At 41.7% G+C, this 24,711-nt stretch overlaps 1 protein-coding gene across 3 annotated transcripts in view; it reads left to right on the top strand.

Annotated features, from left to right (window-relative positions):
- The window catches only part of LOC109640594 (cytosolic carboxypeptidase 4), a 115,777-nt gene continuing 91,066 nt past the window's right edge, over nt 1–24,711 (top strand). For all 3 annotated transcript variants that reach the window (XM_069533287.1, XM_069533286.1, XM_069533288.1), the window contains exons 1-4: nt 1–217; nt 20,854–20,917; nt 21,178–21,324; nt 23,116–23,247. In XM_069533287.1, the coding sequence (XP_069389388.1) occupies nt 161–217; nt 20,854–20,917; nt 21,178–21,324; nt 23,116–23,247 (400 nt within the window). In that variant the 5' untranslated portion in view covers nt 1–160. The remainder of the gene's footprint in view (nt 218–20,853; nt 20,918–21,177; nt 21,325–23,115; nt 23,248–24,711) is intronic.

Genomic DNA, 24,711 nt, shown 5'->3' with positions numbered 1-24,711 from the left:
GGAGAGATGACACTGTCATCTGTCTACCCCTGATTGAGGATCTCGAGCTGTGCGAGTACACCTATCTCTTTTCTGTCCGTCTGTTTTTCCGTGTGCCAGTTAGTTTTACATTGTCTGACTGTCTTCATGACCAACTGATTGACAGCAAAGGCGACGAAGAATGGCAACCTCCCCAAGAACCTCCAGTGGCCTAGAGGTCCTTCTTTCTGCTCTTAAGGTAGGATCTTACAAGAATTTTAGAACTGAATTTATCTTAAATACAATGTTAGAATACCAACATGGCTACATTTTTAAGCTTTTACTCTATAGTCAGAAGTTAGTTAAAAAAACAGTATTATCTGAATTCAGAATAATGTTTGTGGTTAAAAAAAGTTTAATCATAAAAGTAAGCATTATAAAACTTCCTTGCTCTATTCGATTTAACACAATGCACACTGTGTGACTTTTGTTATATGATCCACTAAGATGATTAAGTGATGAGACCATAGACACTAGAATTAGCTGCATATTCCCTGTAGATTTGGGACTTTGTTGGTGCATGCTGACATTTCAGAGAACAGTATATGCTCATTGATAGTTGACTAGCATAAGTAAAAGCAGAAGTGAGAGGAATATTAAAATACTCTCCTAAAATGAAGGTGAAAGGTTGGATGTTTGGATACTTGACTATATGTTAAGCGGTTGAGGCAGATGACTGCCCACATTGAGTCTGGTTCTAGAGGTTTTTCTTTCTGTTAATGGGGGAGTTTTTCCTCCACAGTCGCAAAGTGCTGCTCATTGTGGGAACTGTTGGGAACTGTTCTCTATATTAATGAGATTTTAAGGTCTTGACCTTCTATGTAAAGTGCCTTGAGATAAAGTATATTATGATTTGGTGCTATACAAATAAAATTGAATTGAATTGGTTTGCACTGTTGCCTGCTCCTTTAAGGAGCTGGGGTTTTTATGGTAATGAAGCATCAGGGTGGGTTGAAAGCGGATGTTTTTGATGAAACCAAGTGGTTTTGCTGTTGAGGAGATACATAAATGCTCACAGAGTGATATGTAGCAAACAAGAAGCTCCCATGTAGTTCATTACATTCACCCTTACAAAAGTAATATAGTCTAACAATATGACTAACAGAATAACAGAAACTCAATCTGAAATACAATTACACATGTTGCAGTTGTAATTATTGCCTTTGATTGAAGTGCAGTGGGGGCTTTGTCTTTTTGAAGGAGTGTAATACCCAAATGTGTAACTCTGGAGGTCAGTTTTGTAATCAAGATTAACCAGCACACTTAAAACTTCATTTCCATTTTATTGTGGAATGCCACTAGCAAAGCTATGCAGGATTCATACTAAAGAAAATCCTTATCTATGACAAACTGCCTGTTATGCAACCTTGAGCCTCTGACTAAAACAGACAATATTTACATCATGCTTTCTTAAGAAATCTTCTCAAAAGTGCTCTTTCCTCTGATTGGCATAGCATCCGGAAGCCTGCCCTAGTACTTCTTAGCTCCAATTGATCCTCTTTATGCTGCTTAAGGTTCAGAAAGCAATCTGTAAAACCTTGGAAATTAAACTAAGTATCAAAACATTTTTCCCTGAAATGGCAACTTCTCAAATCCATCTGAATATCACAAACTGCTGCCTGCGTCACATAATGATGGACTTAGTAGGTCATAATATCACAATCTCAACAGCATGTTGGATATCATAATCCATACATAAAGTCTTTTATAAACAAGAGTAACACGTGTGCTGTTAGAAATTATTTCAAAGTAAGATTGCACTGTCGGTTATTTGTATGGGTTGGCATTTATACTACCAAGCCCTTACTAAAAGATTGTCTCAAGCGAATACTCAGCATAAGTAATTGATGTAATAGCCCATTTAAATCATCTGTAAAAGTACAGGATACTTTAAGAGATAGTTCACCAAGAATGAAAATTCACTCATTTTCTACTCAACATTATGCTGATAGTGGGTGAAGTCTTCAAAATACTTGTGGGGTCTCGGGGGTAAAGAGTGTTGCAGCCAAATCCAACACAATTGAAGTAACTGGGGACAACATCTCGGAATGTAAAAAAACACCAAGAAAAAAAAGCCTCCATACTGCTCCTGTATTGTCGTTACTAGCTACTTGTTAAATTTGATTCGATTTTTTTTTAGGCAAAAATTTTAAAATTCCACAATTAAATACACATCTTTGGAAAATGTTGCCATATGCATCAACACAGCCCAAATTATTAAAAAAAATAATGAAACACAGCCTAAATTATAAAAAAAAATAATGAAAAAGCCCAACATTTCCCCAAGGTACCCTAAGGGTTAACCAATAAAGTCTAAGCATAACGTTGACATGTTCTTCAACAAAACTTTGTAGTCTATGTTTTGTTAAGGCACAAGATTTGACTAAGCCCAAATGTAGACACAGTTTGAAGAAATGTTAAAGTAAATATATAAATAATAATAATAATAAATGTTATTGAGAAAGAGAGTTGGTGTTCAGGACAGGCATTCAGGCAGGTGGTAGGGTCAGGGGTGGGGAGTGGGGGTTCAGAGAGTGGAATCTACAGGACCAGGTGAGCAAGGGCTTATCCAGACTCCAAAATCCAGAGATTGCAGACAAGTCAAAAAACAGATAAGTGGGCACAGGAGGGGTGAGTGTAACAGAGACTAAGCTCTGACGGCATAGTGAAGCTGAAGTCTACTTTTTAAGCTGAGTAGATTGGCAATGGGAACAGCTGCGACTGGGTGACTGCTCTCCTAATGCCCCTCCTGAAATCACACACGCATCGCGCGCACACACACACACACACACACACACACACACACACACACACACACACACAAACAGAGGGATGGAGACAAGGAGGCTGATCTAGAGAGCCTGCCAAATTCTTCTTGAAGTCAAAATGAAAAATGATGACAGTGAACTTTGAACATACTCTACAAGTGTGGTTCCCTTGGGTAAGAGAAACTCTGTTCTGACAACATCATCTCCTGCTTAGGGGCAGGAGGAACCCTTATACCCTTAATTCTTATCAGTAAATCATATGACCATGTGGCTTAACCAAACAGGAATGATTGGCAAGAGGAGTACTGTGATTCATTGAACTTTATTACAAACAGTATAAAAATAATTTAAAATACCAGATGTATGAGGTAAGTAACCAAATAACAGACTAGTTAAGTGGTGAAGGTCGGGTTTTGCTGGCGTCCTACCGGACAACTGTGGGAGACAGAAGAGAAGAGACAGCAAGCCTAACACAGCAACATGCACTTTACAATAAATATTAATAATAACAGTTCATGCGGTATTGAGTTTAAAGATTGTCACCCAGTGCAGCCTCACCACAGAATGGAGACAGTGTGTCAGCATGGACCTGGCCTTTTACAGTGTCCTCTATGGCTACAGAGAGGAGAGAAAGCTGACTCCTTACATAAAATCATTCAGTAGACAGTCAAGAAGCTCTCTGGAACTGGTAGACTTTTTATTGCTTCCTGACTACCGGCTGGTCATGTGACCACGGCATGTGAGCCAGTCACCTAGAGTCCCACACTAGCATAACAAATATCTAGGAAAAGTCCAGCGAACTCTCATGTCCTACCAGAGCTCCAAAGCTCCAACAAAATTCTCGAAGAAGTAGACACAGCATATTATACAATTTGACCAATCAAAAAAAAGGGCTGACTGCAGTTATTGTTGGTCCTAATTAACTGTAGAACTGCTTATCTTTAGAATGTCAAACATGCCAAACATATAACTGTTTTACAAATGGATCTAACTGCATCAATAAACACCAAAATTATACCAGGACTGATGTTGGTAAAAAAAAATCAGTCATCAAAGTTAAAATAATATTATTAGATATTATTATAAACGGAGTGATGCTTGCGAGCTAGTTCAGGCAACCAACTTGAGCTGCGCTGCTCCAATCATGTGACATACTTCTTCTTCTTTTAGATTTAGATTCAACTTTATTGTCATTGCACATGTCACAAGTACAAAGCAATGAAATGCAGTTTGCATCCAACCAACAGTGAATAAATATATGGTACAATATGCTTAAGTATGTGTATATGCTAAACAGTGAATAAATGTATGTTACAGATGCTAAAGTATATGTATATGCTAAGCAGTGAATAATATATTGTACAGTATGCTTAAGTATATGTATATGCTAAACAGTGAATAAGCACATTTTACAGTATGCTAAAGTATATGTAAATGCTAAATAAATATCTTACAGTAGGTAGGTATATATACAGTATGAGTGATATGATTCTACCAGATATTGCTATTGACACAATATACAGGTTATATACAGTGTATGTACAGTGTACAGTATAAACAGGAGTGCAGGTGATATGAATTCACGTTATTCAGTGAAATAATTCAGGGGTGCAGGCGGTGGGAATTCACATTACTCAGTCCATAGCGTGTATTTCTGAGATGGGGAGTAAGGGTTGGTCAGTGTGTTTGTGTGGGGCTTAGGGGTCGGGTTCTTTCTGGGCAGGGGTGGGGGGGCAGTGTGTGTGTGAAGGAGTGTGTGTGTGTTTGAAGGGGGCAATGCGGTGTCGGAGGGCAGAGTTCAAAAGGGAGACAGCTGAAGGAAAGAAACTGTTCTTGAACCTGGATGTTTTTGTCCGGAGACACCTGAATCGCCTCCCAGAAGGCAGAAGGGTAAACAGTCCATGTGCTGGGTGGTAACAGTCTTTTTGAATGTTTGTTGCCCTCTTGAGACAGCACTTCCTGTAGATGTCCTCGATAGCAGGAAGAGAGGCTCCAGTTTTCACTACCCTCTGCGATGCTTTCTGGTTCGCAACAGAGCAGTTCCCATACCAAACCATCATACAGCTTGTAAGGATGCTCTCGATGGTACAGCGGTAAAAGTTTACTATGATGTCTGAAGATTTTTCTTCAGGGTCCTCAGGAAAAAGAGGTGCTAGTGAGCCTTCTTGACCAGGAACTTGAAGCTGGTCACTCACTCCACCTTCTTCTTCTTCTTCGTTGGTGGAGGTGTAGTTGTGAAGACAGAGGAGGTGAAGGAAAGCGCGTAAAAAATGTATTCAGTTTTCTTGTTGTGTGTTCGTTGTTGTACTGTTGTATAGTGTTTTTGTACATTTAGTGTAGTTTTTCTGTGTGTTTGCCGGGTCTCGTGGCGCGGATGGCGTCCGCAGGGACGCCGCCGATGTCCCTGAGACATGGCGTCAGGCTGGTGCCTCAGCTCAGCTCCACGGTGGAGCAGGTGCTGTTGGCCGTGGGGGAGCAGGTGGGTCATGAGAACATCTCCTACGCTTCCAGGATGAACAAGGCGCTGGTGATCTTTTTTAAACATCCGGATACGGTCGCTAAGCTAATTGAAAGCGGTCTAACGCTAGAGGATGAGTTCATTCAGGTGTCCCCGCTAGCGGTAGCTTCCACCCGGATCACCGTGTCCGGCGTCCCCCCGTTCATCCCCAATGAAGCTCTGGAGCGAGAGCTGAGGCGCTTCGGGAAGTTCGCGAGCGGGTTCCGCGCGGTGGCTCTGGGGTGCAGAGACACGAAGCTGAAGCACGTCCAGTCTCTGCGGAGACAAGCTTTTATGTTTCTGGACAATGAGTCTCAGACACTGGACGTGTCTTTCCGGGTTCGCTACGAGGAAAGTTTTTATATGGTGTATGCGAGCTCGGGAAGCATGAAGTGTTTTCAGTGTGGAGAAGTGGGACACAAAAAAGTGACGTGCCCGAACGGAAGAAGGGCTGGGGGGGCCACTGGAGCGGAAGGAGGGGAGGGCAGCGCCGTGGTGACTCGGCCTGCGTGGGGCCGGTCGGCTGGTGCTGCTGCGTCCTCTGCGGCTGATGTTGCTGATGCAGCGGGTCCAGCGGAGCCCGAGGCGGCTGCGGTGGTGCCGGTGGCTGAGCCTCCCGGGGCGGCGGAGGCAGTTCCGGTGGCTGCGGCTCCCGGTTCGGCGGAGGCAGTTCCGGTGGCTGCGGCTCACAGGTCGGCGGTTACGGAGGTTGCGGTGGTACCGGTGGCGGTAGTGCCGGTGACCGCCGTGAAGACGAGATGTGAGAAACAGGTGGTAATAAAAAAGGTGGTTGTTGCGAAGCAGGAGATGCAGTGTGGTCCTGTACAGCAGGCAGAACCGGTACAGGCTGAAGTAGTCAACAGTCAGGTTAGTGAGATGGACGTGGAGGAAGATTATGAATCGGATAATGTGTCTCTAGCTGACAGCGTCTCACTAAGCGCAGATTTATATTCATTAAAAGAGGTCAATGAGTTTTTAGATGAATCGTTTGGTAAAGCAGTGGAGGTAGGGGAGTTCTTCCCAGACATAAAAAAGTTCATCCAGACAGCCAGTACCCTCCAGAAGGTGGTGGGGACGGATGTCCTGGATGAGAAAAGAAGATATAGGCTGAGGAAGCATGTCACTGCAGCTAAAAAAGGTCTACCATGTAATACACGATCCAAGAGAAGGAAAAAGTTGTAGAATAAATTAACTATGACCATTCATCACTGGGTGTTTTCTTTCTGCTGTATATACCTGTTTGTCTTTTCACGCTGTATTTTTTATCCTATCATGGCATTAAGGGTAGCCTCATTAAACATAAACGGGGGTAGAAGTGCTCAGAAAAGGTTTTTAGTATCAGAACTTTTTAAAGAAAAAAAGCTGGATGTCCTTTTTTTACAGGAGACTCACAGTGATCGCCTGAATGAGACAGACTGGGGAGTATGGTGGGGGGGGCAGCACGTACTCAGCCATGGCTCTAACCTGAGCGCAGGAGTCGCTGTTTTATTTTCTCCCTCATTAAACGTGACAATTCTATCCAGCACAGAGAGAAGTGGCAGGCAGGTTTCTGACTATAAGAGTGGAAATACACAGTATTATTTTTAATCAAATCAATGTGTATGCACACAACCAAGGCCCTGAACGGGTTACTCTTTTTAAATTATTAAAGAACATGTTGGGTAGTGTTGGTCAAGGGGAGTGTATAATAATGGGGGGGGATTGGAACTGCTGCACAGATGTCAATCTGGACCGAACAGGACAGGAGCTCCATCCTCAGTCCTCCTCTTTCCTGGGCCAGACGGTCAAGGAGGCAGATCTAGTGGACGCCTGGAGGAGGCAGCATCCTTCAGCCAGGCAGTATACCTGGATAAAGATAACAGACGGCAGGATCCATGGTGCCCGGCTGGACAGATTTTACATATCCGCTCCTTTTATCACTCGTGTGACAAACTGTCAAATTCACCCAGTTGGATTCACAGACCATCAGTTAGTTCTAGTAGATCTACTTTTATCTCCTGCTAAAAAGCCTGGATCCTTCTGGCATTTTAATGTTAAACTTTTAAAGGACTTAAATTTCTGTGGGAATTTTAAACTGTTCTGGGCCAACTGGGAATCAAAGAAAGAATTGTTTCCCTCCCTGAGTCAGTGGTGGGAGGTTGGCAAGGGCCAAATTAAGGTGTTCTGCCAGCAATACACTGCCTACTCTTCAGGAAACATTAAAAGAGCAATGGAGAAGCTAGTGGCCGACATAAAGGAGCTGGAAAGTGTACCTACCAACACGGAGACATTAAAAGCTAAAAAACAACAACTGAACTCCTTTCTCCAGGAGAAGGCCAAGGGAGCTCTGGTTCGAGCGCGGTTCCAGAAATTAAAAGACAGATGCACCCACCACTTTCTTTTTTAATCTGGAGAGATCCGTGGCCCAGGGGAAGCAGATGGTGGGTCTCCGGCTGCCGGATGGGAATATAACAGCAGAACCAGCCGAGATGAGGAGACACGCGGTGGAGTTTTATACCGACCTGTTTGGGGCAGAGGAGTGTGACGGTGAAGCTGTGGCCGAGCTGCTGCAGGACCTCCCACAGCTGAGTCCAGGTGAGAGAGACATCCTGAGCTTGGACATCACGCTGGAGGAGCTGACCACTGCAGTTTCGCAGATGGCTGCAGGCAAGTCACCAGGTTTGGATGGATTACCGGCAGATTTTTTAAAACATTTCTGGAGCATTATGGGACAGGATCTGCTGGATGTCTTGAAGGAGTCGTTTGGGAAGGGGCTTCTTCCAGCCTCCTGCAGACGAGCTGTAATATCACTACTGCCGAAGAAAGGGGATCTGACCCTGCTGAAAAACTGGAGACCCGTCTCTCTGTTATGTAGTGACTATAAGGTTTTATCTAAGGTTTTAGCAAATAGATTCAAGGTTTTTATGGAAGTGCTTATTGATGCTGACCAATCTTATTGTGTACCAGGTAGGTCAATGCAGGACAATTTGTTTTTAATGAGAGACATTTTTGATTTGTGTACAACATTTAATATTAATATTGGCATTATTTCCATTGACCAGGAAAAAGTGTTTGATCATGTTGATCGCTCATTCCTGTTTGCCACACTGCAGGCTTTTGGTGTCGGGGAGCACTTTCTGTCCTGGGTGAAATTATTGTATAATGATACGTGTTGTGTGGTGAAGGTGGGGGGAGGGCTGAGCCGACCGGTACCAGTAGAAAGAGGGATCAGGCAGGGATGCCCCATCTCAGGCCAACTGTACAGCGTGGCCATCGAACCTCTCCTGTGGCGGCTCAGGACTCGGCTGAAAGGCCTGCGTCTGCCTGAGCTGGCTCACAGCCCCCCGATAGTAGTGTCAGCGTATGCGGATGACGTGAACATCTTTGTCCAGGATCAGGAGGACATACAAGAGTTAGAGGGAGTTTTTTCATTGTATGCGAAGGCTTCGTCAGCAAAAGTGAACTGGGGAAAGAGTGAGGCATGTGTGATTGGTCAGTGGGACGCAGGGAGAGTACCCCGTCTCCCTGGGAACCTGACATGGGAAGTAAAAGGGTTGAAAGTCCTTGGCTTGTATATTGGCAGTGAAGAGATAGAGAGGCAGAACTGGGAGGGAGTGCTGGGGAAGGTGCAGGTCAAGTTGTCTAAATGGAAATGGTTGCTACCCCAGTTGTCCTACAGGGGAAGAAGTCTGATAGTCAATAACCTGGTTGCAGCATCCCTGTGGCACAGACTCCAGGTGCTCACTCCTCCACCGGGACTCATGGAACAACTACAGAGGCTGCTGGTGGATTTCTTTTGCAAGGACCGCTGCTTTTAGACTGCAAGCCGCCCAGAGGCTCCTGTACGGCTCCACACTGTGCTGGTCGGCTGTGGCACGCCTGCTGCTTTGGAGAGCCGGGGGCCTTGGGTATGACAAACAGCTGTTCCTGTTGAACTCTCCACAGCACAAAATAACTGGACTCACTGAGTTTTATACCTTGGTGATGGATGCATGGAGGACGCTCAATTTCAAGAGGCCTCCTGACCCCACGCCTGGGATGTGGCTCTTTGAGGAGCCACTGTTTGACAATAGTTTCCTAGTTACCTCAGTCCTGACATCCACAACGGTAAAGTAAAAGTTCAGGGAGGCAGGAATAGTAAAGCTGGGCCACCTGACCCGGACGACACTTGAGAGGCTGGCGGAGGTGACAGGAATTAGATCCACCAGAGTGCTGCAGAGCCTCGTGGACGAGGTGTGGCAGGCGCTGCCCCAAGCCCTGAAGACCTTCGCCCAGAACAAAAGTCAGGCGGACCAGTGGACCAGAACAAAAGAAAACGTTTTCCCTATCCTGAAGGTGAGTCCTGCAGTGGGGGAGTGGAGAGAAGAGAACGGCCGACTGCTAACCCTCAGGACTCCAGCACTGGGCACTTTCAACACCTGTGCAGGGAAAAAACTGTACCACAGCTGCGTGAAGGTCCTGAACTGTCACTCTCTCGAAGGAGTCAGGGAGTCCAGGTGGACTGAGGTTTTTGGCTCAGACTATTCCCCTAGTGGTAGCTGGCGGGTCCTGTATAAACCTCCTTTGGAGAGACGGATGGCAGACATCCAGTTGAGAATTATACATGGAGCTCTAGCTACAAACAGATACAGAGCTCACCTGGACCCAAGCACTGAGGGGGGGTGTCCATTCTGTTCACTGCCTGAGACCCTGGAGCACTTAGTGGTGTCCTGTCCCAGGTTAGCTGACATGTTCAGACAGCTGCAGGAGTGGGTGGGGGGGTTAGGAGAGGTTTTCTCTTTGCCACTTTTTGTGTTTGGACCCAAATACACAGCAAGAAAAAAACATACCATGGTTTTAATGAATTTTATTTTTTCTAATGCAAAGATGGCAACCTGGATCAGTCGGAAAAACAAAATGGCTGGGAGAGGCTGGACGAATCCGCTGCGCTGTGTGAGGGGTTTGGTGGCAGCTCGGCTGAGTATTGAACATGCGTATTTTACACTGACTAACAATTTGGAGGGTTTCAGGGCTGTGTGGGGGGTGGGACAGGTCCTGTGCTAACTGGGGGAGAACCAGGCTCTGGTTTTAACTTTTTAGGGTTGGTGTCTGATGTGTGCGTAATATAATGGTTTTTATCCCTTTGTCTTTGCCAAATTTGTTGAGAAATTAGGAATTTTTTGACAATGTGTCTTAAATAAAGTTATTTAAAAGTTAAAAAAAAGTCGTCTTCTTCTTCTTCTTCTTCTTCTTCTTCTTCTTCTTCTTCTTCTGATGTTGAATGGCGGCTGACAAACAGATTATTGGTGCATTACCGCCACCGTCTGTAAAGGAGTGTAAGTCAGAATGGATATTTACCTAAATTCTTTTATAGAGTCCTGTGTTTTTTAGAAACACGAACATCTCCCTAAATCCTGCATCACCTGAGTCCCTCTGTAGGATTTCTGAGACTTAACGTTAAACTGATTCTTTTGAGTGAGTTTTTAAGTGTCTGTCTCTGTCGATGTCTGTGGACAGACTAAAAATATATGCTGCATTGATTCCCGCTGATTACAATTGTCACATCTGCCTGAATCATGCCTGTTCATTAACTTCAAGTTGCTGTTTCATCAACTTTCTTTAAAAAAAAAGCTAAACACAGTCCTGATTAGATTATACTTTTGATCTGAGACTTGCTATAATTTACTGCCATATCTACAGTTCTTTTCCTTCTTTTGCGTATTTATCAGCCAGTTTGTTTCTTTCCACCCCGATGTGTGCAGGAATCCATTCAAGCTCGATTTCAATCCCTATTCTCTTTATTACTAATACAGTATGTGCTGTCTTTAAAATGATGTCTTGTCTTGTGTCTGAGGTACTTTTTTAGATGCTTTCAAGGGCGTTGCTGGAATCTCTGCATATCAATACTTTTTTTGGTTTTTCTTTCTCAATCCAATTTAACGCTATATTTATGGATTAACAGTTCCCCAGTATACACTGCCAGTTCCCCAGTATACACTGCTAGGCACCTGGCAATTATTGTCCTATGTTTTTGATGCATCAGTATATATTTTGGTGTATTCTGGATACCTTCTAAATAACTTCCTACTTGGTTTTGGTGTATTCCTTTATCCTTCTTTGTCAATATGTGCAAATCAACTTCTTCTTTCAAAGTCCAAGGTGGGATTGTAGAGAGTGCCACAGTGGCACTTAATTTCTTGTTCGCTATTCTCATTTTCTTATTTGTAAAAAAAAAACTACTGAAAATCTAAAACCTCATTCCTGTGCCCACGTTCCTACCTAGTCTAGCTTGTTGCATCTTTTTAACAATAAAATCAACATTTCGGCCCTTTTTCGACATAACTCCATGATCTGCAAATAGAGACACCCCAATTGACCTGTCTACCTTACTAACTATTTCATTTATTGGCTTTGAGGTGTTCCATTTCCCACTAAATAATAATGCACTAAGATCTTTCCCTACTCTAGTTGTAATAATTCTCTGATTAAAAAAACTTTTAATATACCTATACATTTTTCGTCTTATTCCCTATTGGTGCAATCTAATTATTAAGCCTTCTTTCCACATCATGTCATATGCCTTCCCAATGTCAAAAAAATACAGCCACTACACTCTCTTTTTTAAATTATGCCTTACTGATTTCATGCTCTAAACATAGTGCCAGATCAATTTTGCTTCTTCCTTTACTAAAAACGCTCTGATAACATTGAACTCACTTTTCTTTTCTAGATAATAGGTTCATCTTTCATTAATCATCTTCTCCATCATATTTCCTATATATGAGATGTTAAAGCTATAGGCTGATAAATCTCTGCCAAGCCTGGATCTTTTCCTGGTTTACACACTGGAACAGTTATTGATTCTTTCCACTGGACCAGAAAGGATCCCTCTTCCCACACCTTATTATATAGTTTTAATAATACTTCTTCACTTCCTTTGCTGAGGTAATTTAACATACAGTAGTTTACTTGATCTTTTCACAGATATGTTTTTCTGGCTTTCCTCAGCACTTTATTTAGTTCTTTTGTGAACATCATATTAAATGTATTCTGATATTCTCTTTCATTCCGTGGTGCTTGAATATTATTTGCTAGAGTTTCTTTTTGCCTTTACTATGTTTTTTCACAAATGTCCGAACTGTATTCTGCTTTGTTCTTATTAATGCTTATGATTATTTCTCCATCTTTCTTTATCGGATAGCCATACTCTTTTCTATCACCAGACATTTTTAAATCATCCTCCAAACTCTTTGTAGTGGCGTAGTTCGACCTAAGGAGTCACGGTATCTTTGCCAATACTCCCTTTTCATCTTCTTCATTAAAATTCTCACTATTGCCTGTTTTCTTTTATAATCAATCATATTTAGAAAACATAGTGTTTTTTTCAATACCTTGAAAGCCTTATTTCTATTCTGTATTGCTTTGGCATATTCTTGAGTCCACCATGGAACTCCTTTTTTCCTTTCTTATGCCACTACTTCTGGGTATAGGATATATATGGGTATATATTGGATTCTTTAGCTGCATCTATTATGATTCCAGCATTTTTTCCCCCCAACGGATACATTGAGATTAACGTCTTTCAGTTTTCCCTCACTTACTGATTTGAATTTGACTCAATCTGCCTCCTCAAATTTCCATCTCCCTTGTCTTTTATCTTTTTTCAATTTGGCTTTCTATTTCTACGTTAACTAATATTGTCAAAGCTTGTGAGACCGGTGTGAGGTTGATGCAGATTCTGTACCCTTTATCAAATTCATCCTTGTCCCTGACCCATCATTTAAACAAAGCAACCCCTTCTCATCCATTATTTCCTCTATGATGTCTCCATTTGAGTCATCCTGAATGCCGCACAGTGTACTATGTCTATTGAAGTCTCCACACCATAATTACATTCTCTTTCCAGTGTTCCACTTGTGCCTCTAACTTTGTTTTCTCTAATTGTTTGCATGGATAATAGAAATTAGTTATTGTAATACTTCCTTCCTCCATACTACAACAACTACTGCCTCCAACTCCTGTACTGCCCCTACTTGTCTGTATTGTATTCCATTTCTTATAAATGTTGCACACCCACCATCATTCATCATTTCCATTAACTCTCTCCTTGCATATGTTAGAGTATGTCTTTCACCATTTCTGTGTGCTTGCAACCATTTAATTCCTGTAACGGTTCCTCCTGTCAGTATTCCCTCTAATGCCTCCAAATCTTCTCCAATGGGGATTCCTGACAGCCTAACTCCACTTCTCTCCTCTATTGTTTTTCATTCTAGAATTTATTCTTTGCATTTTGTTTGCAATTTAAGCACTTTACTTATCTGCTTTGTGTTCTTACATTTAACCAGCGGACTGCCATCTCTCACCACTTTCGCCATTTCAATATCCCCCACAGCTTTCCTCAAACCATTTGTTAACACAATCAGACTCAGATAAGATATCGTGTCCTGCTTTAAATCTGAGAACGATCTTGAATTCTTCAAACATTAAATCACATTGAAGAACATATCCTCATCCTCTATTAAACACCATTCTGACCCAGTCAAAATCCAGATTATGCCAAAAAATACCACTGATTTATAAACTTGCGCTTGCCCCAACCTCTGTCACAATCTGTCCACCAGCAGGTCTTGCTCACTCTGAGCATTTTTTCTCTCTAACTTCTTCCTTTTTTGTTCTTTCTTACTCTCTTTCATTTTGTTTTTGATCTACTGACATTTTGTGCACTAGGGACATCAAGTGCATCACACTTGCAGTGTTCTTTCTCCTGATTTTTAAACTTTCGACTGTGTCCGGAGAGCCTGTGTGATTAAGTGTTTACTTAACCTCTGATATTTATGATTAAAGTGTACTGAATACATTTTCCATTGACTACAGATGACTTACCTGGTTTTTGTACATTTACCCTTTTCCTTATAATAAATCAAACTTTGGTGAATTAATGTTTTCATTGTCATAAAATGTTGTCATAAGACATAGTATTAACTCATATCTTAAAGGAGAAGTTCTATTTTTTTCAACCTGGTCCTTATTTCCAGCATATGGTATGTAGATCTACTCACCCATAAACTACTGTAATGTACTGTAATGCACCTGATAAGTATTCTGCCATGCGCAAAACTAGCAGCATCAAACTCTGTGTAAACAAACAAAGCTAATCGTCAGCTGTGCTGCGGCTGCGCGCCTCTGTGACGTCACCCCAGTGAAAGCCCGGGATGTAAGCAAAGCAACTGGGACTGGGACAAAAAATGTTATACTGTTGTGGATCAAGGTAAACATTATCTTCAGTGTAGAAAGATTCATCTTTAGTGCTTAATATTTAGTGAGTATAATTTACAGCAGAAAAGAGTATCATTTACAGCAGAGTAAAGTCTAAGGACTGCAGGAACACAAGCTGCTCGTACATTTAAAATGTTAAACGTGTGTAGTTTCAGGAGTCACACTGTTCATGTAGCAGCTCACATCTCTTCGCAGGTATCTTCATCTTCTGCAGATTAAAACAGTGTTAGAAAATATAACACACTATTTAACATTAGCTGCCACACTAACTTCAGCTACATTTATGAAATATGTGCACATGTGCACCACTGGCTTTTCAAATTACCTAACTAACTTTACCTCAGATGATGAAGCTAACTGTAGCAGCTAGTTCAGGAGTTTGGTGTGGTCAGTAGCCAGTGTAGGTGGGTGTGTTTACACTCCTCAAGTCGGAGGTCAGACCCAGCTCCACCCTTTTATCTAAATATGGTAACGTCCGCCTCAGCCTGGCTCCAAATAGCCAAGATGCGGCTAAGTTCACAAACCAATGGGTGAGGTTATGCTAGATGACCTGGTATATATATATATATATGAAGTTGCCATGATGTTCTTCCACCATAGCGAGGTGGAAGAACATCATGGCAAGGGTGGTTGATATCAGGGAATAAAACTGTGCTGTGGAAACTGCAGATCTGACTCAAAGGACCATATGAGGTATTTAGTTAACTGACTACCAAACTTGTGACCTCACTTAAGATAATTAAAGTACCCTCAGTTGTATGGATTTTGCTTCAAACTCTACACATTGCCGGTAAGAACAAAAATTATGATTTATTGGTAGATACTCCTACTGAATACTACTTTTCACTTTGTACATGCTTTCTTTTGGCAACATCATCAGAAAGCACCACATACACTTCCATTGTTACGCAGACGACACCCAGCTGTACATATCTATGAAGCCTGATGAATCTAATCACTTAGTACAACTTCAGGAATATCTTGAAGACCTTGAGGGCTGGATGACCTACACCTTTTTACTTCTTACCTTGTCCATGCCATTTGACCAACATATAAAACAAGTCTCTAGGACAGCCTGTGTAAAATCGTGAAAATTAGAAACATCCTGTCTCAGAAGGACACTCAGAAACTAGTCCACGCATTTGTTACCTCTGGACTAGATTACTGTAACTCTTTATTATCAGGATGCTCCATGAAGACTGTAAAAAGTCTCCAGTTGGTCCAAAATGCTGCAGCACGAGTGCTGACAGGAACTAGAAGGAGAGATCATATCACTCCTGTCTTAGCCTCTCTACATTGGCTCCCTGTAAAATTCAGAATAGAATTCAAGATCCTGCTCCTCACATATACAGCCCTTAACAACCAAGCCCCTTCATGTATCAAAGAGCTGATAACACCTTATTATCCAAAAAGATCGTTCACAAAACACAGGCTCTCTTGTGGAGTCTGTAAGAGTAGAACAGGAGGTAGAGCATTCAGTTACCAGGTGAGTCCTGAACCATCCCTTAGTTATGCTGCTATAGGTTTAGACTGCTGGGGGAACTCCCATCATGCACTGAGCACTTCTCCCCTTCGATTGGTTTGTTACCTATTTTGAACATTACAATATTTCAATGAATAATTGCTCTCGCATATCAATTATCAATCTAGTCAGCATGCAACCAGAATTTAAATAACTAAAGCTTACAAATAATCAAATCCTTTTTTTTGTTTACTGATATCTGTGCAATGTGTTTTTCTTTTTCAGGAGATCCAGCAATTGGGGATGGTGTGACTCCCCATTTCTTTGCAAACATTTTCTCTATCTCATATATTTTACGTGTTTTATGACACAGTCCAGAGTCGATCACTATAGCTGCGTTAGCAGGGTTTTTTTTTTTGCTTCAGGAAGGGAACATTCTGTTGTCTGGCAGTGCTTGGTTTTGTTTGGTCTGTACTGGTTCCAGGCTGAAACCAGATCACCCCGAGAATCTGAATGTAGCTTTCAAACAGTTAAAATTTGCTCCCATCTTACCCATCTAACTCCCATCATGCACTGAGCGCTTCTCTTTCTCCCTCTCTCTGTCTCTCTGCCCCCACATTCATTTATTTTACTACATGTCACTAACGTTGTGTTTTTCCCTCCCCCAGTCTCTCTCTCTCTCTCTCTCCCCCTCATATTCTGCAGGTATCTCTGACTGCAGGATCCAGAAGACATAATAATAATAATAATAATAATACATTTTATTTGGAGGCACCTTTCAAGTCACCCAAGGTCACCTTACAACGAAAATAAAAGATTAAATGATCATAAACAACATTAAAAAGAAAACAACATAAAAACAAGTGAAGTGCACAGTGTCTGGTTATAGGGAGTATGCCAGTTTAAACAGATTTGGATTTTGAGTTGGGACTTTAATGATGTGATGGAGTCTGACTGTGTTATGTGTGGGGGGAGGGAGTTCCAGAGCCTGGGTGCTGAGCAGCTGAAGGCTCTGGCACCCTTGGTACTGAGGTTTGACCTGGGGACGGTTAGTAGTCCAGCAGAGGTTGAGCGGAGGTTGCGGGAGGGAGTGTATTCATGAAGAAGGTAAGTGGGGGCTAGGTTGTGGAGAGCTTTGTAGGTGAGGAGACGTTTTTGTAGTGGATGCGCTATTGTACAGGGAGCCAGTGGAGTTGGATGAGAACACGGGTGATGTGGTCCGATGATTTCGTACCGGTGATGATCCGGATGGCCGCAGTCTGTTGATGAGTTTGGTGGGGAGTCCGGTGAGGAGGGCATTGCAGTAATCGATGCGGGATGTGACAAATGAGTGAACCAGGATTTCGGTGCTGGATTGGGTCAGTGATGGGTGGAGTCTGGAAATGTTGCAGAGGTGGAAAAATGCAGTCCGAGTGATGTTTTGAATGTGGGGTGCAAATGAAAGGGTGCTGTCCAGAATGACTAAGACCAAGGCTCTTGACTTGGGGGGAGAAGGGTACAGGGAATCCGTCGACGATGATGGGTGGAGCTGGGCTGCGTTGTGATTTGGTGAGGATGGATCTGGAGCTGATGAGCAGGGCCTCGGTTTTATTGCCGTTCAGTTTCAGAAAGTTTCTGGTCATCCAGCTCCGGATTTCATCAAGGCAAGTGATGAGGGAGGTGGGAGGGATGGCAGCAGTGGGTTTGGAGGAGATGTAGACCTGTGTGTCATCGGCGTAGCAGTGAAAATGGACCCCATGGTGACGGAGGAGTGAGCCCAGGGGGAGGAGGCAGATGGTGAAAAGAAGTGGACCCAAGACTGACCCCTGGGGGACACCCAGTGAAACACCTGAACACCCAGACTTGTGGTTCCTTAGTTGCACAAATTGTTGGCGGTCAGTAAGGTAAGATGTGAACCAGGAGAGTGCAGCACCAGTGATCCCAATGCCAGCCAGGCGTTCCAGGAGCAGAGGGTGGGAGATGGTATTGAACGCTGCACTGCGGTGGAGGAGGATGAGAATAGTGAGTAGTCCAGAATCAGCTGCACAGAGGATGTCGTTGGTGATTTTGACCAGGACTGTTTCAGTGCTATGTTTTGGACGGAAGCCGGATTGGAAGGGTTCATGGAGGTTATTTGTATTCAGGTGGGACTGTAATTGTGCGGCAACCACCCTTTCAAGTGTTTTGGAGATGAAGGGGAGATTGGAGATGGGCCGGTAATGGTTAAGGACAGCTGGGTCAGCACCGGGTTTTTTCAGGATGGGTGTGATGGCAGCCAGTTTGAGAGTGGTGGGTACAGTACCAGTGGTAAGGGAGGAGTTAATTATGTTGGTGATCATGGGGGAAATGGACGGCAGACAGGTTTTGACAAGGGAGGTGGGAATAGGATCGAGCTGACAGGTGGTGGTTTTGGCTTTAAGGATGAGTTCCGAGATGGTGTGCTCTGATACTGGGGTGAAGTCGGAGAGGGAGCTGATGAGAGGTTGGCCAATGGTTATCGTACAGGGTGGGTTGTTTGAGGAGGTGCAAGATGAGGCCAGTTGTTGGTGAATGGTGTTGATTTTAGAGCTGAAGAAGTCCAGGAAGGCAGTGCACTGATCGGTAGAAATGTCTGAAGGGAGGTTTTTAGGGGGCTGAAGTAAGTGGCTAACTGTTGAGAAGAGGACTCTGTTGTTACCTGTACCAGTGTTGATGAGATTGGAGTAGTATGAAGACTTCCTGTCACTGTTTGACATTATTATATTTATCACCATCACCATCATCAATATTATTGTTATTATTATTATATAACTGTTGCTGGTATCATTATCTTCTATAAATAATACTATTATTAGTGATATTATTATTATTATAATATCAACTATTATTTTCATGATAAGAACAGGTCTGACAGTGCTGAAACATCTGTTCCTGGTCTCTCTCTACTCTCATTCCCACTCTCCTCATCCTCACTCTCTTTCTCTCTCTTCTCTTCCCTCTTTGCCACCCACCTCTCCTCTCTTCCCTAATTTCCCCCCAACCGGTCAAGGCATATGGTTCTGGTCTGGTCCTAGAGGTTTCTTCCACTTAATGAGGGAGTTTTTTTTCTCCACAGTTTCTCTATAATTTTTAGAAGAAGAAATATGCAATTGTCTCTTATCGGACACATCAGCACTTGCATCATGTTGGAGAATATAATCAATGACAGCCCATGGCACAGTGATACAGTACTATGGCATCTGAACTCTCAAGGATTATATGCATTACTGGAAAGACATTACAAAACTACTACCCGTGAAACAATGCATACTGATGCTGTAGTCAAAAATAATCGCAGGTTTGCAACTGCATGGAGTTGAAGCAACAAGTTGGTGCTCCTGCCTACTTTATATTTTTCACCCCTATATACCTTAATTCCACAACCAAAGTGCTCCATATTTAAAAATGTTTGGCTACAATATTGACATTTGCCTCCAAATGGCTTAGAAGAGTGGCAAAAAGTGGAAAAAAGATGACTCAGTGAGAGCTAACTTAACAGTTGAGGCTGTCTCTGTGCTACTGGACCAGCTATGGGAGGTGCTAGTTGCAGACTTCAAGACTTCCTTTAGCTTGCAAAAACTAAATTTGACATAATCTGGTTCATGGTTGAGGATCGCGGTCAATGTATGGCATCTCTCAAATTTGCTCCAGACGACCTGAGCCAGCGTGTCAATGAGCTGGAAGATGTTTGCTCGAGCCTGCGTGAAAACAATTCCAAGCTAACGGCTAAAGTCAACAACCTGGAAGCTAGTGAATCCCTACTGTGAAAGATGTAAAATAGGTGAGGCTTCCCTTATAGACATCTTCTGGACATGCCCTAGCCTAGGAAAATATTGGAAGGACATTTTCCAAATTCTGTCCCTAATCCTTAATTTCAATTACCCTAATCCTCTGGTCGCACTTTTTGGCAACACTGGAGAGGATGACATGTCTGACTCCAACAAAGGCTCACACACTGTCCTTTACCTCTATGTTGGCCAGGTGAGGGATACTTCTCAGATGGAGGGATGCTGCCCCGCCCACCCACGCTTAGTGGTTGAGGGACATCATATCATGGCTCCAATTTAAAAAGATCCACTCAGTTTGTGGCTCCAATAATAGGTTCCGTAGGGTATGGGGACCTTACCTGAAATACTACTGAAATACTTAAAGTCAACCTGACAATGTACTCCCTCATCATGTTTTTGGTTTCATTAGAGATGAGTATTAATAAATAAGAAAAATAATAATTATAAAAAATATGAATATAAATACTTTTTCTAATAATAAGTCTGTCTCCCAGTTGACCTCAGTTATTAATGGATTCTGTATGGGCAATCAATTGCTGTCTTTCTTTTTCTAAAATATATACCCATCTTTACTAATATTGAACCAGACTTCCAGCACCTGTCTTTATCACTCCATGAATGTAATATACCCTAAGGCATGGCACTTGGATCTGTCATTAGGGCTTGGGAGGGGTGTGGGGGGTAAATTTGTTTTTGAAAAAAATGTAATGTATTGTCTGGGAAACTACAGCGATGACTGAGGTTAAGTCCATAAACTGCAGAGAGTATTCAACATATCTCAATCTACTCAGACTGGAGACTCACACTGAGTATGTGTTGAATAGATGGATAGATGAATTGAAATATTTGATTGGTATAGAGGACAAATATAATCAGGGCACAGCCTGTTCTTTTTGCATAATGCCAGACTATCACTATCTTATAATATATCCATCTATCTATAAGATTCCATTTCAGATAAATTTGGCAATACAAAAAAATTAAATATTATTATCAAATACTGATATATGTACATATCGACATCATTATTTTCAGATAAGAAAACTTTTTGCATTTTGTTATATTTCTTTGTTTTTTTTGTGTCTGCAGAACGAAGGGGATGTGGCGAGCACCTTGATCAACCTCAATGTCCTTGATGAACTTCTGTCAGCTGGTGAGCTAATATCAGCTTTTAACCAGACCTATTAATGTGATGTGGGAGGAGAAACCCTGAAAATAAGGCTCAAAGTAAACAATGAAATCTCTTTATTATTTATTTGAAATCTAGTGTGCTAATGGACTTATTACATAATGAACAATTACATTATAACAACAACAAAATATGTCACTCTTACTGACAAACAAACTTTATTTACATTGTACTCTGTAACATAATTTGTTTTGTGTCAACATAATCATTCTGTCTCTGTTCAGGTACAGATCATCGTATCCGCTATTTGATTAGTAAAGGTGGCAGTGAGGCCTTGCTGACTGTGTTGGTCAACACTGGCCTCAGCTTCTGTCCCAATTACACTGTCCTGCTGCCACTGCTGCACCTGCTGGCTAAAGTTGGGCACAGAGGTGAGGAATGATCAAAAGTAAATAAATGATGGTGATGGGAAACTAAATTATAAATATTTGACTCTTTAATCAAACTTGAGACACATTAGTGCAACACAAGATTCTTGTAGCTATATTCACTGAGCACCTAATGAGGAACACCACACTAATTTAAGATTGTTTATATTTATTTGCCTTTCAATAGCCTAAGTTTTTTATGTCATGGATTCCACAATATGTTGGAATCTTTTAATTCTTCTTTCTGTTGACTTGACTCCATCACAATATTTTTCCAGATTTATCTGTATGCTGGTAATCTAGAAATACATAGAAATCCTCCGCATCCCAAAGTTGTCCGACTGGATTTAGATCTGGTGACTGCGGGGTGCCACTGAAGTTCACTTAACTCAATGTCATGATCATGAAAGCAGTTTAAAGCAATTTTTTATTTGTCACATGGAGCATTACCATGCTAGCAGTAGCCACTATAATAAAGGATACTGTGGCCATAAAGGGATGAACATGGTCAGAAACAATCTTCAAATTGGCCATGGCATTCAAACCATGACAGGTTTAACAATAATGAAAGGTCGGAAGAACCAGCTGCAACAAAAGTAAGTAAATTCATGGAGACCCTCTTGCTTTTTTGAACTGCTTCTACCTTGTTTTCGGGGTGATATTCATGATCAGTGAGGCCAGAGCAGACATGAGGGATGCATGTATCGCGTTTTTCATTGAGAACAGGCTATCTTGGGATTTGGGAGTTCCTTGGTAACATGCAGTGCTGGTGGAAAGACTTGACAATGACACGCAGAAAAACGGGTGAAAGTTTGTTTCTACATTAATGTATGCTGCTGCTTTCTGTGCATGTTAGAGACAGACTTTGTAGGGAAGAGTTGGAGCTGTTTTTTGTTTTTTTTAACAAAGAAGGTCGGGGTTCACAAAAACTGATTTCAGTGAATCGGTGTTATACAGTACTACAAAGCTTATTATGATGTTGGGCTGTTGAGTCTGTGTTAACTGACTCCGAGTATGTGAGCATGCATTACTGTAGTTTCGGTAGCATTCACCAGTGAAAACATCACTTGGATTATTTTATATTTTTATATAAAAATCCCTTTTCACCTAACTCATACACATTGGACCTGTAGGAGTGATAAATTTGAACTGAATGTGTAATGCCTGGGTTGGAAGTGAAGGTTGAGATAGGCTGTTTAAATGGTAATTTGGAACATAATAAAGCCACTGCTGAGGAAGATTTTATGTATGCTCTTTCAAAACACATCCAATCAGGACCAATGATATCACTCTTCATCCAAATACAGCAATGCTCTTATATTAACTGCCCAGTGATACTGTAGGAGGCCTCTGCAATAATAAAACAATGGTAAATGGTCTATATTTATATAATACTTTTCTAGTCTCGTCAAGACTTTGGCCAATTCTGAGATTAAAAAAAGTAATTTAGGGAGCATATTCATCTTAATTTTACTTATTCTATCCCCTTGGAAGAAAGACAGGAGGTCCCAGCTTTCAATTCATAGAGGGACCATACAGAATATAAAATATATGCCTGGTATTGGATATAGATTTTTAGAAGCCCACTACCAGAAGTAGCAATGCTAGAGAAAGTAGCCATGTTTATGAAAGTAGCGATGGTAATTAGCATCCCGCGTGTGCCCTTGGGCGAGAGCTTGTGTGTGCAAACGTGAAGGCAGCTCCAGATGCAGACTTTTAGGATACATTTTGTACATTTTGCCCTTACTCTGTCTTCATTTGAATGAAAATATTTATTTGTATCCGTTTGTGCAGATAGTCGAATTGGTTTGAAGGCAGAGGAGACTGGAGCTGTGCTGCTGACTCTGAATCTGCTAAAACACAATGCCAAACATGCCAAGATGTCTGCTGCCTGCCTCTGGGTCATCCAAGTCTATTCTTCATCAGGTATCAACACATGCAAAAAGTCAAACATTAACATTTTTGGTACCTCTGCCAAGGAGGTTATGTTTCCACTTGTGTTTGTTTATCATCAGGATATGTTACTAAATGCTTACTAATTTGCACCCAACTTGATGGGGGGATGGGGCATGGGTCAGGGAAGAATTCATCCAAATCTGGTGCAGATCTGGATATCTTTATCAATTTTATCCACTAGTTGTCAGTGAAGTAGCAGTCAAGCAAAGATACAAACTTTACGTATGAACCAGCCAGTATCCATCTGCCCCCCATCCTTATGGAAGCAACTTTGTCTTTGTCAACACATCCTGAAGCAGCACCGCTGTGTGTGCTTGCTTTGCATGTTCTTAGACATAGCATTTTATATTTATATAACTATTATAACCATATAAACAATAAGAAAAGAATGTAATGAGGATAAGTGTGTTCATGTATTGCAGACATTTTGTAAATTTTCATTTTCAAGTGGGAAATATGTTGATAAAAAGTAATATGTGAACATAATTTCTAAGAGATTTGGTTGAACCAGGAATGGCCATGTCATTTGCCAAACTGACTCAACCACCTAGGACCACAGTTTGGTGGAGTGGCAGATGCAAACAATACAGGTATAAGATTATAAGAATTTAGAGAACAACTGGCAACTCACTACCTATACCATTTTGTTACAGAAATGATGTAATGCAGGTTGTAATTTGTATAGCTCTTTTCTACTTAGGTCCACTCAAGAGTACTTTATACCATGTAAAGTGCTTCTGTGTACGACACTTCATTATGTAGACTGGAGGAGTTTAGGATTAACATCCTGATTAGTAGACAAGCCACTTTATGTTCAATAAAAAGGACTTGACTGTTTTGAATGGAATAAGCCTTTGGTGAACTACAGGTTCACAGTTTTACTATTGGACCAGATTGTCAAATTGGGTAGTTATCAAGTTATTAATGAAACCAATGAGCACAAGACCAGAACACCATGACTTAAAGATACAGTGTGTAGAATTTTGTGATAGCTAGTGTTGAAATTGCATGTTGCAGCTGAACACCCCTCACCTCACCCTCTCCTTCCAAACATGAAAAAGAACCTGTGGTAGTCTTCAGTTGTCATAAAAATTCAAAAGGTGTTTAGTTTGTCCAGTGTGGACTAATGTAAAAAACATGGCGGCCTCCATAGAGAGGACCCCCTCGATGTAAATATAAAGTTTTTAAATATAAAGGGCCTTTTCTGGGGTGAAGAAAACTACAATTCATACAATTTAGATGAAATGAACTAGTGAAAACATCATGAGGATCATTCTACATATAAATCCCTTTCACCTAAATCTTACACACTGGACCTTTAAGCTTTCAAGATCATAGAAAGAGAATAGAATCCACTTTGAACATCTGTTGTTTATATATGTGCTTTTATCTTTAGGGCAGAGATATATCATTCCCAGGATATAGACTAAAGTT

The sequence above is a fragment of the Paralichthys olivaceus genome, chromosome 10 (genome assembly GCF_024713975.1).
Source record: "Paralichthys olivaceus isolate ysfri-2021 chromosome 10, ASM2471397v2, whole genome shotgun sequence".
Classification (NCBI taxonomy): Eukaryota; Metazoa; Chordata; class Actinopteri; order Pleuronectiformes; family Paralichthyidae; genus Paralichthys; species Paralichthys olivaceus.
This window is presented reverse-complemented; position numbering and strand designations above follow the sequence as displayed.